The 17009-nt window shown below is 39.4% G+C and overlaps 1 protein-coding gene across 1 annotated transcript in view; it reads left to right on the forward strand.

Moving 5' to 3' along the window:
• The window catches only part of LOC126187752 (proteasome activator complex subunit 4-like), a 255098-nt gene that overhangs the window by 75434 nt on the left and 162655 nt on the right, over positions 1-17009 (forward strand). Inside the window, exons 10-13 of the mRNA XM_049929005.1 lie at positions 11248-11463; positions 11551-11649; positions 13070-13207; positions 13830-14045. Of these exons, the coding sequence (XP_049784962.1) occupies positions 11248-11463; positions 11551-11649; positions 13070-13207; positions 13830-14045 (669 nt within the window). The remainder of the gene's footprint in view (positions 1-11247; positions 11464-11550; positions 11650-13069; positions 13208-13829; positions 14046-17009) is intronic.

Raw genomic sequence — 17009 nt, forward strand, 5'->3', positions numbered from 1 at the left:
TTATATAATCTATCTGAAACTTTCCAGTATCTCCAGGCTTCTTCCATGTATACGACCTTCTTTCATGATTCTTGAACCAAGTGTTAGCTATGATTTGATTAAGTTATGCTCTTTGCAGAATTCTACCAGGCGGCTTCCTCTTTCATTCCTTACCCCCATTCTATATTCACCTACTACGTTTCCTTCTCTTCCTTTTCCTACAATTGAATTCCAGTCACCCATAACTATTAAATTTTTGTCTCCTTTCACTATCTGAATAATTTCTTTTACCTCATCATATGTTTTGTCAGTTTCTTCATCTGCAGAGCTAGTTGGCATATAAACTTGTACTCTTGTGGTAAGTGTGGGCTTCGTATCTGTCTTGGCCACAATAAAGCGTTCACTGCTGTTTGCAGTAGCTTACCCTCATTCCTATTTTTTTTATTAATTATTAAACCTACTCCTGCATTACCCCTATTTGATTTTGTATTTATAACCCTGTATTCACCTGACCAGAAGTCTTGTTCCTCCTGCCACCGAACTTCACTAATTCCCACTATATCTAACTTTAACCTATCCATTTCCCTTTTTAAATTTCCTGACTTACCTGGCTGATTAAGGGATCTGACATTCCATGCTCTGATCCATAGAACACCAGTTTTCTTTCTCCTGATGATGACATCCTACTGAGTAGTCCCTGCCTGGAGATCCGAATGGGGGACTATTTTACCTCCGGAATATTTTACCCAAGAGGATGCCATCATCATTTAACCATACAGTAAAGGTGCATGCCCTCGGGAAAAATTACGGCTGTAGTTTCCCCTTGCTTTCGTCCGTTCGCAGTACCAGCACAGCAAGGCCATTTTGGTTATTGTTACAAGGCCAGATCAGTCGATCATCCAGACTGTTGCCCCTGCAACTACTGAAAAGCCTGTTGCCCCTCCTCAGGAATCACATGTTTATCTGGCCTCTCAACTGATACTCCTCTGTTGTGGTTGCACCTACGGTACGGCTATCTGTATTGGTGAGGCACGCGAGCCTCCCCACCAACGGGAAGGTCCATGGTTCATAGGGGGAGGCCCTTTTACCGTAGTTACTCGAATCTAAGCCACACTCAGATATAAGCCGCACCTGAAAAATGAGACTCGAAATCAAGGAAAAAAAATTTCCGGAATCTAAGCCACACCTGAAATTTGAGACTCGAAATTCAAGGGGAGAGAAAAGTTTTAGGCCGCACCACCTAATCGAAACAAAGTTCGTCCATTGTAATATGAGACCCAATTTAGGGGGGGAGAAAGGTCATCTCCCACCTCTCTTTCTTTTTCTTTTTTTTTTTTTTTTGACGCAGAAGTTTTGGCGCCAGTATTTATCTTTGTGCCTGCAAAGCATGCCTATGCAGCGCTACATTTATTCGACCGCAGAAGTTAGTTGTGGCGGCACCTACCAACATTTTTCAGAACTTCTGCCTACTTTGCACTCGATTCTAAGCCGCAGGTGGATTTTTGGATTACAAAAACCGGAAAAAAGTGTGGCTTAGATTCGAGTAAATACGGTATATATTGCACTGAAATGTTATATTCTTGAAGTAACAAGTCCCATCTGGTTAACTTTGAGTGAAACATTCTTCCCATTAAAATACAAGACAAAGCTTTGTGGTCACTAAATATGGTTATTATTTTTCTATAGACAAAATATCTAAACTTTTTGAGCGTCCATACCACAGCTAGTACCTCTAACTGTGTGGTACAGTATGCCCTTTCGCATTTAGAAAGCGTTCTGCTTGTGAATCCTATGATCTTAATGGTATTCATATCTTGTGGATCATCCATTTGGAAAAATATAGTGCCCAGGCCTGTTTCAGAAGCATCAGTGGCAATGTAAAAATCCTGTTAAAGTTTCGGATGATGTAACAACTGAGCGTTTACTAAAGCATTTCTGATTTTGTCAAATGCTTGACTACACTCAGGTGTCCATTTCCACATGATGTTCTTTCATAATAACTGTAACAAACATTCTTTGCTGATTAATTGATTAGGCAAAAATTGGCAGTCAAATGAGGCTAATCCCATGAAAGATTTTAATTCCTTTTTATTTTTAGGAAAGGGACACACTTTGATAGCACTCATTTTCTTACGATTTGGCATAATACCATCCGGCGTAATTATATGTCCTAGGAACTTCAGTTGACTTCTGGCGAATGTAGATTTCATTAAATTTACTGTTACTCCATACTCTAAGAATTTTGCAAATACTTTTTCAAGCAGATCGAGATGCTCCTCCCGTCTTTCGGTAGTGATCAGTAGGTTGTCCACATACAAGGTAACTCTGTCAAGCAAATCTCGTCCAAGTACAATGTCTAGTGTCGATATAAATACACCTCCACTAATATTTAGTCCAAATGGCATAACAGTGAATTGGTAACTTCTGCCCAGAAAAATAAAAGCATTATACTTTAAAGATTCAATAGAGATTTTCGTTTGCCAGTACAAACTTCTCATATCAAGGGATGTCAGGAAGTGGGCACCACAGAACTTCTGAATTAACTCATCCAAATTCTCAGGCCTGTAGCGGTATGATTATCTTGTTTATCTCTCTGGCGTCTAGAACTAATCTGACATCACCATTCGCTTTGACGACCACCAAAAGAGGCCTACAATATTCAGAATGAGAGGGCTCTATAATTCCCCACTCTAACATTTTGTTAATTTCTTTCTTGACTGCCTCTCTCTTTGAACAGAGTAGGAAGTGTGACAAAAAGATTTGTGTGGATACGTCTTAATGTTGTATTCAAAGCCTTGGATTATTCCGGGATGTTTGCTAAATACAGGCAGGTAATTACTTAACAAGCAACACAAATGTTCTCATTGACTGGCAGATAAGTATTCGGATTCAGAGATTTTCTCCTGAAGTGTAACTTGACTTCTTTCTTCTCCAATATATTCAATATAGAAAATATCATCAACTAAATTACAGTCAATACCAATATAGCTAACCATTAACTTCATGCAATACTGATCTAGGACTATTTTGCCCTTTATCATAGAGACTGTAAAAACGTTGCCTTCGGAGTCCAAGGTACATGTTTCTTCTTTCAGTTGATGACTGCTCCAGCATCACACAAAAAAACTAGACTCCAAACATGTGGTACTGTCATTCTTGAAACAATTAAGAATGTACTTTCTATTGAAGCCCCCTGCATCATAATGTTGACTCGTGCCTGCTTTGAGACCTTTTGCGCTTTCGCACTAAATGCTTCATATACAGCTCATCCAGTAACAGGAAATGTAAACACTTTCGCTCCTCGACTAATTTGTTTAAAACAATCCTGCTCCAACATCAATCAAAATGTCAACATAAATACTATTTATTACTGCTTGAACTACTGCCTGCAAAATTCATCCACACTTATTTGAAATGTAAGGTGTTTCTACAGACAGTTCCTCCCTTAGGTCCGAATCATTATACCTCAGTACATTCACTTTAAAATGATGCCTGCCCTCATCAGCCTCGCCAGTCATCCTAGGGAGGCTTTCAGTGACCGGTTCTAGTTTAATCTTTTGGTAGATGCCATAGTCGGTGGTTCATGGACTTCAACAATATGTACAGTATGTTCCATAAAAACACGGGAGAACTGCCGGATATCAGTAACTTCCTGCCACGCTATTTCAGCGCAGAGTCTTCTGGCCATCTTCAGGTGAATGCCACTGTAGTAGTACTGGCGAGTACGCGCTGAGCTCCGCTATTTAAAGCCTTCTGAGGTGACATTGCGCATGCGCTGCTCAGCGTGCGAGTTCATTACGGCTCCGTGCGCTGCACCTCGCGCCCTCCACTGCGAAAGCCTGGCGTATCGGTGTCAGGTCCATTTCCATCTTTATGCAGATAACTACGTCGACTACGAAGTTTCTCTATAACAGGATTCCAAGCAGAGTTCAGCTGATAACCGCTATCTCGATTGATGAGAGTCTCGTTGTCAGACAATCTTATTTCCACAGATTCATTGATAATCGAGCTCCAAAAGTTTGATGTATGGGCCAAAATTTTTGTGTCGTTGTAATTCATGGAATGGTCTGTGGAAAGGACTCCCCATGGCGACACCATCAGTCCTTTGTCTCCCCTGGTGGCCAATCTTTTTATGGAGGATTTTGAGGAGAGAGCACTCGACTCTGCCACTTTTAAACCGACAGTATTTTGGCGGTACGTTGACGACACTTTTATAGTGTGGCCTCATGGTCTGGACCGTCTCCAAAAATTTTTACGTCACATGAACTCCGTACATGAAAACATAAAATTTACCATGGAGATAGAGAGAGATGGTTGTCTGCCATTTTTAGACGTCTTGGTGCGACGGAAGAGTGATGGCACATTTGGTCACTCGGTGTACAGAAAGCCCACTCATACAGACCTGTATCTACAAGCTACTAGTTGCCACCATCCAGCACAAACAATGGGCGTTCTCAAAACCTTGGTCCACCGTGCCCATACTATCTCTGACGCCGACAGTCTTCAAGCGGAACTGGAACACCTGCCAAAAGTATTTTTGAAGAATGGCTTTTCACCTAGGCAAGTGAACAGAGTGATGAAGACCTACAAACGACGGAACAAGGAAGAGGAAGAGGCCTTCAAGTCGACTGTTTATCTACCATTTATTGGGAATATTTCTTCACAGATAGGCAGAATATTGAGAAAGTATCAAGTGAGAGTCATCTTTCGCCCTCCTTCCAAAATTTCATCACTGGTGGGATCCGTTAAAGACGACCTGGGCCTGCGTAAACCAGTTGTTTACAAAATTCCGTGTGAATGCGGCAAATCATATATAGGGCAAACAACACGAACTGTGCAGGAACGCATTGTGGAACACCAACGGCATACTCGCCTTCTCCAACCCACCAAGTCCGCAATCGCCAAACATTGTATTTCCACAGACCATTCCATGAATTACAACGACACAAAAATTTTGGCCCATACATCAAACTTTTGGAGCTCGATTATCAATGAATCTGTGGAAATAAGATTGTCTGACAACGAGACTCTCATCAATCGAGATAGCGGTTATCAGCTGAACTCTGCTTGGAATCCTGTTATAGAGAAACTTCGTAGTCGACGTAGTTATCTGCATAAAGATGGAAATGGACCTGACACCGATACGCCAGGCTTTCGCAGTGGAGGGCGCGAGGTGCAGCGCACGGAGCCGTTATGAACTCGCACGCTGAGCAGCGCATGCGCAATGTCACCTCAGAAGGCTTTAAATAGCGGAGCTCAGCGCGTACTCGCCAGTACTACTACAGTGGCATTCACCTGAAGATGGCCAGAAGACTCTGCGCCGAAATATCGTGGCAGGAAGTTACTGATATCCGGCAGTTCTCTTGTGTTTTTATGGAACAATCAGTACGCCGGGAAAGCTTTAAACATCACATGTACAGTATGGTCAGAATTTGGTAGTTGTTCCCTTTGCGACTTTATTGCTCCGGTACCAAGTGGTATCAATCCTTGTGGTTGTTGTGCTTGTTGAGTTACATTTTTATCTACCCATCGAACTTCAGGTGTCGAAGGGTCTTTCCATGGTTGTACACTATCAGGATTGTCTTCTGGGTATATATCACGTCTGCGTGGAGTAATACACTGATTATTCGAATCATTATATCTGCATTTAAGAGTTGGTTTTCCTGTACTAATCTGATTCACCTGATTATTATTATTTCCATAAGTTTCTTTAGTATAATAGGTGTTAAGCTTATATTGATTATTATTATTGGCTTTACTGTAGCCATAAGATGTCACTTGTCCTACTTCATGCAGTATAGGTTTAGTATTTCTATCTCTGTTGTCATTATTGTTATTATTATTATTATTATTATTATTATTATTATTATTATTATTATTATGTTGTGAGGTAGACTTTTGATTATTATTGCATACTTGGGTATCTTCTAGTATCACATCTATCAAATCGACTACAGACAGAAACTGTTCCATGTCTTAGACAAGGACATATAAGTTTCTCACGTATATGAATAGGTAATCTTCCTTTCAAAATACATATCACTTCTCTATGGGAAATAGGATCACTCCAGTACCTCATTTTATTAATGTATTTCTTGGAATACTGTCTTAATGAACGTCATTAACTATTATAAAACTCTGGTTGATACACCTCCTTTCGTAGCCTCTCTTGTTTGCTACTCGACCAGTATTTTGCTAAGAAAAGTTGTTCAAACTCCGTGCATGTATTACAGTTCTCACTCGCTTCTGCAGCCCACAGTGCAGCTTCACATGTGATCTTGGACACAATAAATTGAAGCCTATTATGTTCAGACCAACAGCGAGGAAATATGCACTTAAAATTGTTGATGAAAATTTTTGGATGGATGTTATCTTTTTCAGTCAAACAGCTAGGAAACTGTCTGCTTTTGAATATGCTTGTCTCAACCTTTAAAGATGACAAACACACTTTTTATAGAAAAGTGTCATTTTCATTTCCATAACAGTCACGAAATTTATCAGGTTTATTCCCACAACAGTTACATTTTACTTCACTACAGGGTTTATTATTCCTAAGCCTGTCTTCGGAATAGTTGTCTTTAGTCAATACATTTCGTGGAGATTTTTGTTCTAATTCTGACAATTTACAATTTGTTTCACTTTGCCACTTTGGTAATTCTTCAGTTACTTTATCTTTAATAGCCTGACACTCACTAGTAAATAACTGGATAAGTTCATCATTTCCCATCTGTTTTTCCTTAACTAGCTCAGCTCGTTTCAACTCGAGAGTGGTATTGACTTTCTCTTCAATTTCCTTATTTTTAACTTCTATCCACTCAGAAAACTCATTATCTATTTCTTTTTTTGTTTTTGTTTGGTCCTTTAAATACACTCCTGGAAATGGAAAAAAGAACACATTGACACCGGTGTGTCAGACCCACCATACTTGCTCTGGACACTGCGAGAGGGCTGTACAAGCAATGATCACACGCACGGCACAGCGGACACACCAGGAACCGCAGTGTTGGCCGTCGAATGGCGCTAGCTGCGCAGCATTTGTGCACCGCTGCCGTCAGTGTCAGCCAGTTTGCCATGGCATACGGAGCTCCATCGCAGTCTTTAACACTGGTAGCATGCCGCGACAGCGTGGACGTGAACCGTATGTGCAGTTGACGGACTTTGAGCGAGGGCGTATAGTGGGCATGCGGGAGGCCGGGTGGACGTACCGCCGAATTGCTCAACACGTGGGGCGTGAGGTCTCCACAGTACATCGATGTTGTCGCCAGTGGTCGGCGGAAGGTGCACGTGCCCGTCGACCTGGGACCGGACTGCAGCGACGCACGGATGCACGCCAAGACCGTAGGATCCTACGCAGTGCCGTAGGGGACCGCACCGCCACTTCCCAGCAAATTAGGGACACTGTTGCTCCTGGGGTATCGGCGAGGACCATTCGCAACCGTCTCCATGAAGCTGGGCTACGGTCCCGCACACCGTTAGGCCGTCTTCCGCTCACGCCCCAACATCGTGCAGCCCGCCTCCAGTGGTGTCGCGACAGGCGTGAATGGAGGGACGAATGGAGACGTGTCGTCTTCAGCGATGAGAGTCGCTTCTGCCTTGGTGCCAAGGATGGTCGTATGCGTGTTTGGCGCCGTGCAGGTGAGCGCCACAATCAGGACTGCATACGACCGAGGCACACAGGACCAACACCCGGCATCATGGTGTGGGGAGCGATCTCCTACACTGGCCGTACACCACTGGTGATCGTCGAGGGGACACTGAATAGTGCACGGTACATCCAAACCGTCATCGAACCCATCGTTCTACCATTCCTAGACCGGCAAGGGAACTTGCTGTTCCAACAGGACAATGCACGTCCGCATGTATCCCGTGCCACCCAACGTGCTCTAGAAGGTGTAAGTCAACTACCCTGGCCAGCAAGATCTGCGGATCTGTCCCCCATTGAGCATGTTTGGGACTGGATGAAGCGTCGTCTCACGCGGTCTGCACGTCCAGCACGAACGCTGGTCCAACTGAGGCGCCAGGTGGAAATGGCATGGCAAGCTGTTCCACAGGACTACATCCAGCATCTCTACGATCGTCTCCATGGGAGAATAGCAGCCTGCATTGCTGCGAAAGGTGGATATACACTGTACTAGTGCCGACATTGTGCATGCTCTGTTGCCTGTGTCTAAGTGCCTGTGGTTCTGTCAGTGTGATCATGTGATGTATCTGACCCCAGGAATGTGTCAATAAAGTTTCCCCTTCCTGGGACAATGAATTCACGGTGTTCTTATTTCAATTTCCAGGAGTGTATTTATCTATGCCCTTGCAAGTGTCTATTTTAGATCTTGAAATCTTTTCAGACAGATCCTAAATTTGCACATTAGTCTTCAAGTAACTACTTTCACAGTTACAGATTTTATCTTACAAATCACTATGCCCCTTTGAAATAGTTTCATATTTATTCTCCATCTCATTAATTTTACCCATAAATTCATTGTGTAGGTTAGTCATATCTATGGATACTTTTATTTCTAATTCACTACATTTAGTATTCAATCATTCTTCCCACTCTACTTTTAAGTTATCGAACTTCTCATTTAATTGTCTATTATCATCTTTAAGTGCCACGATTTAATTTTCAAGTGACTCGAACTTGTCAAATTTTTCGTTTAGCGAACCCATATTCTCAGTTAACTGACGTTGCATACTCACCATGAATTTAATATAATCTTTAAGCTCTGTAACATTTGATATAATTTTCACACTTCCGTGTGTAACTTTGGTATTTATAGACTCCTGTATATTACTATTTCTACTTGTACTCGGGTCTGCTTCTACTGTCACCTCCACATCAATGATATTAGTATCACTTACATTATGTGATTGCTGTCCTACATTTATTATTTTTGCGACTCTTTCACCAAAATTTTGCTCACTCAAAGTATGCAATTGCTGGTCCATAATTGGTTCCTTAGTTACCTCCTCATGAGGGTTATATCCACTTTCACTTCCCTTACCCGTCACTTCCAAACTCTGGGTTGCATTATCTCACGCTCTCCTTATTTGGGTGCATATTTTTCCTAGTATCTATATTCACAATTAAAATATCAATATCAACGCAACACACAATTATTTGTTTTTCACAACATATATGAACAACTGCGCTCTGTTCAAAGATGATTGTTTTTGATAAAATCAAAATATACTTTTACCAACCATAGAATTGTTCTTTTATACTATGTCTATCCTACTCATACCTGTGAGTATCTCATTTTAGCTGTGAGTACTTATCCTTTCCAATGGGTCGATGTTCTTGCCTTGGACCTAAAGTTGTTAGTATATCCTTTTCATGCCCCAGTTTGCGGCGCCAAGTATATACTGATGCCTCTTCTTTAGTCTCCTCCTTGTTTCTTGTTTATCTCGGCTTCTTGAGATCTCTTGTGAAGAGACACGATACAACATGTTCAGTAGTGGCGTGGGTCAATCAATGAAGTTACACAACAGTTAGCAATTTAACTTTTGAAACTGCCGGTTTGTTGGCATTTCTGGGAATAAAATCACTCTCATACTATCATGTGGTCAGCAAATTTTGTTTAACACTTTGTATAGTGTAGTGGGACTTATTACGTTGCAAATCGTTCTAGTGAATTAATTAATCTGCATTGCAGTGTTACTAAGCTACGTTATCAACAAGGTGATGTGTCTCAATCAGAACCTCAGTATTTTGAATGAACTTTCGGTTCATTTTTGTCAAAAATCAACACTTGTCTCAAAATTAATTTTCATTTTGGCGCAAGGGTGTTTGCAACTATTGTACACGATTCACTGGACAGCTTGATCACACACTAGCATGTAATGTATTTCAAATCGAGCGTGCAGGTTTCAGTTTTCCCTAATGGGCTAAATGACTCTTTTGTAATAATTTGATGTGTGTATCTCACATAAAGTCTAAATGAAACTGGATTTGTCTTGATTCGTGTCAAAATCACAAAAAATAAAATTCACCACGCAGGTCAGTGAACTGTACACGTGCACCTTTTGCACTCTAAGTGATAACTCATCTCAGAGTAAAAGCCGCACATAAATTCACACTTTTTCATACACACACAATTCAAAACACCTTTGTATTAAACAGGTAAATTATGGCATGCAATTACTAATTAACATTTCCCATTCTGAATAAACTTCAAGAACTTATATTTCATAATCAATAAAATATTATAACCTGAATGAAACTGTTAGTATGCTAAAACGGATTCAGAATACAGTCACCTCATGTCTAGATGATGATGTCATGAATTGATACTATCTTGGAATGAACGAAATACCTGTACTGAAAAATACTGTCCGTTGAGTAATTTACTGACTTCTATAACAAATTTGGTACCCCTTGCGTCGCTATAGGAGAAAGGGGGAAAGGGGGGAAGAGCCTGAACTGCCGTAGTTGGCAGACATGTGTGTGTGAGGTTTGCTTGCTTTTGTGAGTGAATGGTGTGTGTCTCTCTTTTTCTGATAAAGGCTGTGGCCAAACGCTTATGTGTAGATGTCTTTTAATTGTGCCTGTATGCAACTTAGCGTGTCATCTTTATGATAAATAGCAATCTGTCTTTTCCTGCATTGTTTATATTCCTACATTGAGTTTCCAGTGTTTAACAAATGTCATTGACTATTATGGCATCACTTGATACATACACCTACAATCTCTTCTTGAAGCACAATGTTCAACATTTACAAAAGTATGTTGCTGTCTGAGACTTGAATAAATCTTTAGTCCTCCTCGATGATGTTAACCTCTTCAGCTGTCAGGAACTGGGGCAGAGCTCTTCTATACTACGCTCTAGATAGACCTCCTTTCTATGCAGCTGCTGTGTCGAGAGATAGAGATAGAGATTAGGGGAGGAGGGGAGGGGCATGTCCTCTTCAGAATTTCCCATTTGTCTTTATGAATTGCAGCAAGTCATCCTTAATGTCTATGATTCAATTCACATTGCCGACTGTGATGTGGCACTGCAATCTTCGGGCAATACCACATACTCACCTTGACAATGATAGGAAGGTTTTCAGAAGAAAATTGAATATATCTCAACTACATGCCGAAAGAAGCCATTGTTAAAATATGTAAATAACTATGTACATATGCATTTGTAGATGCATCTGATCAAAGAACACAGAAAGATGTAGAAATAATTCCATTGTTTGCATAAAATTTGTTTTGAACATGTTAACTAGAATGTCTCACTTAATGTTGATTGTAGTGTGTTGTTTATTTTTTATTATTTTCCACAGGAAGAAGAAACAGTTTGCTTAGCTACTGCAGACTTTGAAGACTTTGTGCTTCAGTTTCTGGATCGCTGTTTCACGTTAATAGATAGCAGCTCTCTAGAGGTAACACGGTTAGAGAGAGAGAATGACAGAAGGAGCAAACTTGAGAACATGGCAGAATGTGCTCTTGGATCAACAGTCACAGCTTTGCTGATGCAAACATCTCCCAGTATTTTTAAAGTACGGTTGTTTTTTCTGAAATTTTGTTGTTTCATTCGTTTGTGATAATGTGTAGAAGCTCTTTATATTAAAAGACTCTTTTTGCAGTCGGCATTGCGGAAATTACATGCACTTGTCATTGGAAGGATAATGGAGACAAAAGTTGCTGGACAGTTTGTCGCTGCCATTGTTCGATCATTTTCTAAGGTCTGTATAGAAATGGTACATTCTTAAATTACAAAATGTGGAAAGGATAGATTGCTGGTCACCACATAGAGGAGGCATTGAATTGCAGATGGGCACATTGAAAAACACTGTTATAATATTTTAAGCTTTTGGACAAATTAATTCTTCCGAAACAGAAAACACACATGGCAATGGGTGTGCAAGACATCCATGTGTGAATGTGTGTGTTTCCTATTTCAGAAAAAGGACTTTGTCTGAAAGCTTAAAAATCTTAAGTGTCTCTTTCATCGTGCCTGTCTGAGGCTATGTGGCTCTTCTATGTGGTAAGTAGCAATCTAGCCTTTCCATATTGTTATTACTCCATCCAGGACTTTCTATTGTTTAGAGAGAGAGAGGGAGGGGGGGGGGAGAGAGAGAGAGAGAGAGAGAGAGAGAGAGAGAGAGAGAGTGGGGGAGGTGAGAAGTTTTTTTTAGAAAACGTGTTACATAAGAGTAAGGATACATTTTACTTACCATATGAATAGATACTGTCATAGCTGACAATAGCCTTTTTTCAATAGTTTTTCTGCTTGCTAACTACATAACAGGGCTCAGAATAAAGACAGGTGTTATAGACATTCTGCTAGTAAGAGTGAAGAGCACAGAAAACAAGGGAAGAGTGGGAATGATGTGTTTAGATAATCAAGGGAAGGGCCTGAAGTGGATAAGAGTCCTTGTTTGCATCTACATGAAAATATCTGTGTTTAGGCTAGAGTGAGGTGTGCTTCAGTTTTGTGTGTGATGGGATATTAGAAGCATATTTCAGCAAAGAATATACATTAAATTTGGAGGTGTAAATTGTCACAGTAACTATTTAGACAAATCTGCATGTGACATTGTGTGTGTGATCGTGTGGATGGCATTATATTTTCTTTATTTTTTATTTATTTATTTATTTTTTAAAGATAGCCAGCCGTGGTGGCCAAGCGATTCTAGGCGCTTCAGTCCGGAACCGCGCGACTGCTACGGTCGCAGGTTCGAATCCTGCTTCGGGCATGGATGTGTGTGATGTCCTTAGGTTAGTTAGGTTTAAGTAGTTCTAAGTTCTTGGGGACTGATGACCTCAGATGTTAAGTCCCATAGTGCTCAGAGCCAAATATTTTTTAAAAAAAGATAGGATGTGAAGACTTTATGAAGTAATACATATGAAAAATCAATTTAGCCATAGATATTAATTGCAATTGTTTTCTTGAATATGATTGTTTCATTTGTTATGTTTACGTTACTGACTTCAGATTCAAAATAGTGAATGTGCATTTAATGTAAGCCATTGGTGTTTTGCCATTGAAATTAATTGATGTTTTCTGTTTATCATGGATGCTGATAACTCGCTGCCTGTTTACAGCATTTAAAAACTTGTATTACATAGATTTTATGTAAAATGTACTTTTTCAAATTGCAGGTGAATGCAGAAGAGACTCTGAAATCATTAGTACCTCAGTTTTGCAGCAGAATTCTTATCTTAACAGAGAATGATGAAATATTGAAGGATGAAACACTTGATGATGAACTATTGTACAACTTATTGATACTTTCAGAGGTGTGTATGGTTGCTAGTGGAATATAAATAATGGAAACATTGAAGGTGACAACTCACGATGTAGCGGAGGCATTGAATTATTGATAGGTATATAATACCACACACACAAACACACACACACACACACACACACACACACACACACACACATATATTTCCATGCATGCAGTGTTTCCTCGTAGCTATGAAGAAAGTATAGTATGCTTCCTCAGTTACGTTATTGTGACTGACTAAACTACACAATGAGTTGTTACTTTTACTTCTTCCATTATTTGTAAAATAAATTCTCAGTTTGAAGCTAAGTCAGTTAATGTAAGTTACAGTGAAGTTTATATGAAGACACTGCTTAACTGATAAGCTTCTGGAACCTTAAATTCCTCGTTTTAAAGGAGGTTGTGATTGAATGAAATGTGAGATACGATGATCTCTGTTCTTTATTTTTCTCAGACACAAGGATTCCTTGGTTTTGACCTCCGGCTACCATATTTTTACATTACTCTTGATTTATTGTTACATGTTTTTTGAGCAAGTCTATCCACTTGTTCTTTCATAGTGTTTTTTATTACAATTGTAACATATTTTAATTATGCCATAGTAGTTAACACCAGTTTCTCTTTTCCAGATTGTTGACTGTGATGGGAAATGTCTTATTCCATACATCCCTTCAATACTAGAAGTTCTTGACCGTACATTACATTTAACTTGCCGTGATGGTTATGTTTTCTCCAGCAAAATTTTACGAAATGTTCTGTACAGCCTAAGTTTTGTCATGCCATTGGAGTATAGAAGTTCAACAGAATCATATGACAGTCATGTGAAAGATTACTTGCCAATAAGAGTGAGTATGCTAGTTTCTTGCTTGCCAATAATAGATAGCTGTGAAAAATATCATTGATGACAGAAACTTCAGGTAGGAATATCAACAGTACAGGAAAAGACAGATTGCTACTTACTGTAAAGAAAACACGTTAAGTTGCAGACAGGCACAGTTAAAAGACACTTACATAAAGCTTTTGGCTAAAGCACACCATTCATACACACGAGGCTCAAATGGCTCTGAGCACTGTGGGACTTAACTGCAGTGGTCATCAGTCTCCTAGAACCTAGAACTACTTAAACCTAACGAACCTAAGGATATCACACACATCCATGCCCGAGGCAGGATTCAAACCTGCGACTGTAGCGGTTGCGTGGCTCCAGACGGTAGCGTCTAGAACTGCTTGGCTACTCCGGCCGGCTACACACAAGGAAGCACAACTCATACACATATGGCCACCAAGTCCAACAGGCGCCAGTATGCCTTCCGGGAGAAATGTCTTTTAATTGTGCCTCTCTGCAACTTAACATGTCTTCTTTATGGTAAGTAGTAATCTGTCTTTTCATACATTGTTTATTGATTATAGAGGTAGATATCAGAGCATTTTAGTTTTGTCTTCCTTGTTAGTACAGTGTAACTATTATGCAGGCTCAGTGACCGAACAGGAACAAAAAGTACAGTATTTTTTAGTAATAAGTTATTCGTACCACAGTTGGGATAGAATTAATGTGGCATGTATCAGAGGTAAAATTAAGATAATTATGTTAAAAGTGTGTTTTGTCAAGTAATGGTGGCAGATTTTCCCATTGAGATGTCATCAAGGATCTGAAAGTTGACAACTTGTCACTAGATTTTAATTAGTTATTAAGAGAAGAATGTGTAGACAATTTGTTTATATATAAAAGTCCCACAAGGTTTCATAATTGTGCAATTTCTGTTCTTAACATAACTGAATGACTTTAAACAGATATTCAAAAACTGTAATGTTTTTGAATTACCCAAGCATACTATTCACGAGTCCAAGTGTAAAACAAAGCCCAGATGATTGCCAAACAAGTCTACAAGTGGTTGACAGCAAACTGGTTAAATCTTAATGTCACAGTGAGATTATACAGGGTTTATATGCCCTGAGACAACCAAGAAATCTGAGAAAAACCTGGGAATTTTTTCATCTGAGGAAAAAACTGGGAAGAACCTGGGAGTTTTTTAGAACCCCAGGAAATTTTCATTGTTTAGGTTTTGAGTTAAATTTTTGTAATTTTGACTGGTAAGAACTGATATTCTAACAAAGACTTTTACCTTAGCCCACTACTGCAGAATAATACTGCAGCAATAAAACATAAACGAGAGAAAAACGCCAATATAAAATTTATGTTGAAAGTAAAATGTGCCATTTACAACAATAAAACACAGTGTTCACACAAATGCCCGCCACCAACAAAATGTGTTAAAGGCTTTAGGAAGACTATACAATACATTGTAGCAGTGGATTGCGTTCGATGAGTATCGTGTCACATCAGTTAAAATTAGATTTGTTTGAGCAGTTGTTTTAAATTAAGATTCAATTGAGTAGTTGCCATTTGGCTCGTGCATGCGCAGAGCTGAAGTTGTGTATAAGCAGAATCTTTTCCTGCTTCTCACTGTTTGAATTGTGGCTGTTAGATGTATTGAGCAGTAGCTGCAATCTGGCAGATTTGCACATGCACAGAGCAGTCAGAGCTGCAGTGGGGAGTAGTCTCCAAGTGACCTGCATTTACATTTTGTGATTTTTTTTGTTCTCCATTCGTTTACAACTCTCACGTCAAATGAAAACAGAATGAATGTATGTGGCTGAGAGGTATTAAATTAAAATACATTTGCACAATTTCAGAGAAGTAAAATTTGATATTAGTTTCAGTTTTCTGATATTATTTTATTTCCACATTATTGCCAATCAAGCACTAATCACATTGCAGTTGTCAGTGTGCTAAAGAAATTTGGCTTTCATTAATATTTTCTGCAGAGGCAGTCAGCTCATTTGAAATAAAGTGTTTCATTCCACACTATTATCTAGTTTCAACTGTTGCTGTATTTCAGCTTCTGGCATGTATGACATTATGCCATAATAAAGAAGCAAACATGAGATGATACAGTAACGGTATTCCAAGAAAATTGGATCTCCAAAAACCACCTTGAAAAGCTTTAGCAGAATTTTACACATCTACCTACTGTGAAACACAGTGTTTTTCTATCACAAGACATGTTTCAACACTTGTCTGTAGCCTCCTTTAAATTGGATGCTATTTCTTAATTTGTGTTGTTTACAGAAAGCCGTTCTTCACTAAATTATAAACTGGCAGCCCACAATTTTTTGTCATTGTAATTCCCCACAAGACTTTGTTTACTCCTGGAGTAGAATGTAAACTGCCAGTTAACAGTTTCTTACCTTCACGAGTAACTTCGTTAATTTTTATACAGTTTGAAAAATTTATGAAAAGCTTATTGTCGTTAGTTTTAGTATATATGAACAACTGTTTTTTATTGTTATTTTTTATTTTCGCAGGATATTTGTATTTCTTATTACCAACATTTTGCAGTGCTGTGTGGATGTAAACTTTGCTGGAAATACTATATAACAGTATTGCAGAGTACAAATTAAATAAATAAATAAATAAATATCTATGTTGTTGTCACAACATCGCAAAACATTAGAGTATTTTAAGGTGTAGAGTCTAGTTTTGAAATGAATATTGTGCCAAAGACTGCTCTCTAATTTTGCCTTTCTTATCTGGATAGGATATGAAAAAATAATTGCCCTAAGTACAATAACTCTGTGCGTCCCCTCCGCACAACATGCTACCCTGCTGTACATGGTCATGTGATGCCCCACTGCACATGAAATTCCAACCAGAAATAAAGATGAAAGGCGTATGAGCTGAGCAAACACTAAGCATGGGCTTCCTATGTCATTGAGGTTGCACGTGTGCAGTAGTGCCTGTCTTCTGC

Source organism: Schistocerca cancellata, chromosome 5 (assembly GCF_023864275.1).
Source record: "Schistocerca cancellata isolate TAMUIC-IGC-003103 chromosome 5, iqSchCanc2.1, whole genome shotgun sequence".
NCBI lineage: Eukaryota > Metazoa > Arthropoda > Insecta > Orthoptera > Acrididae > Schistocerca > Schistocerca cancellata.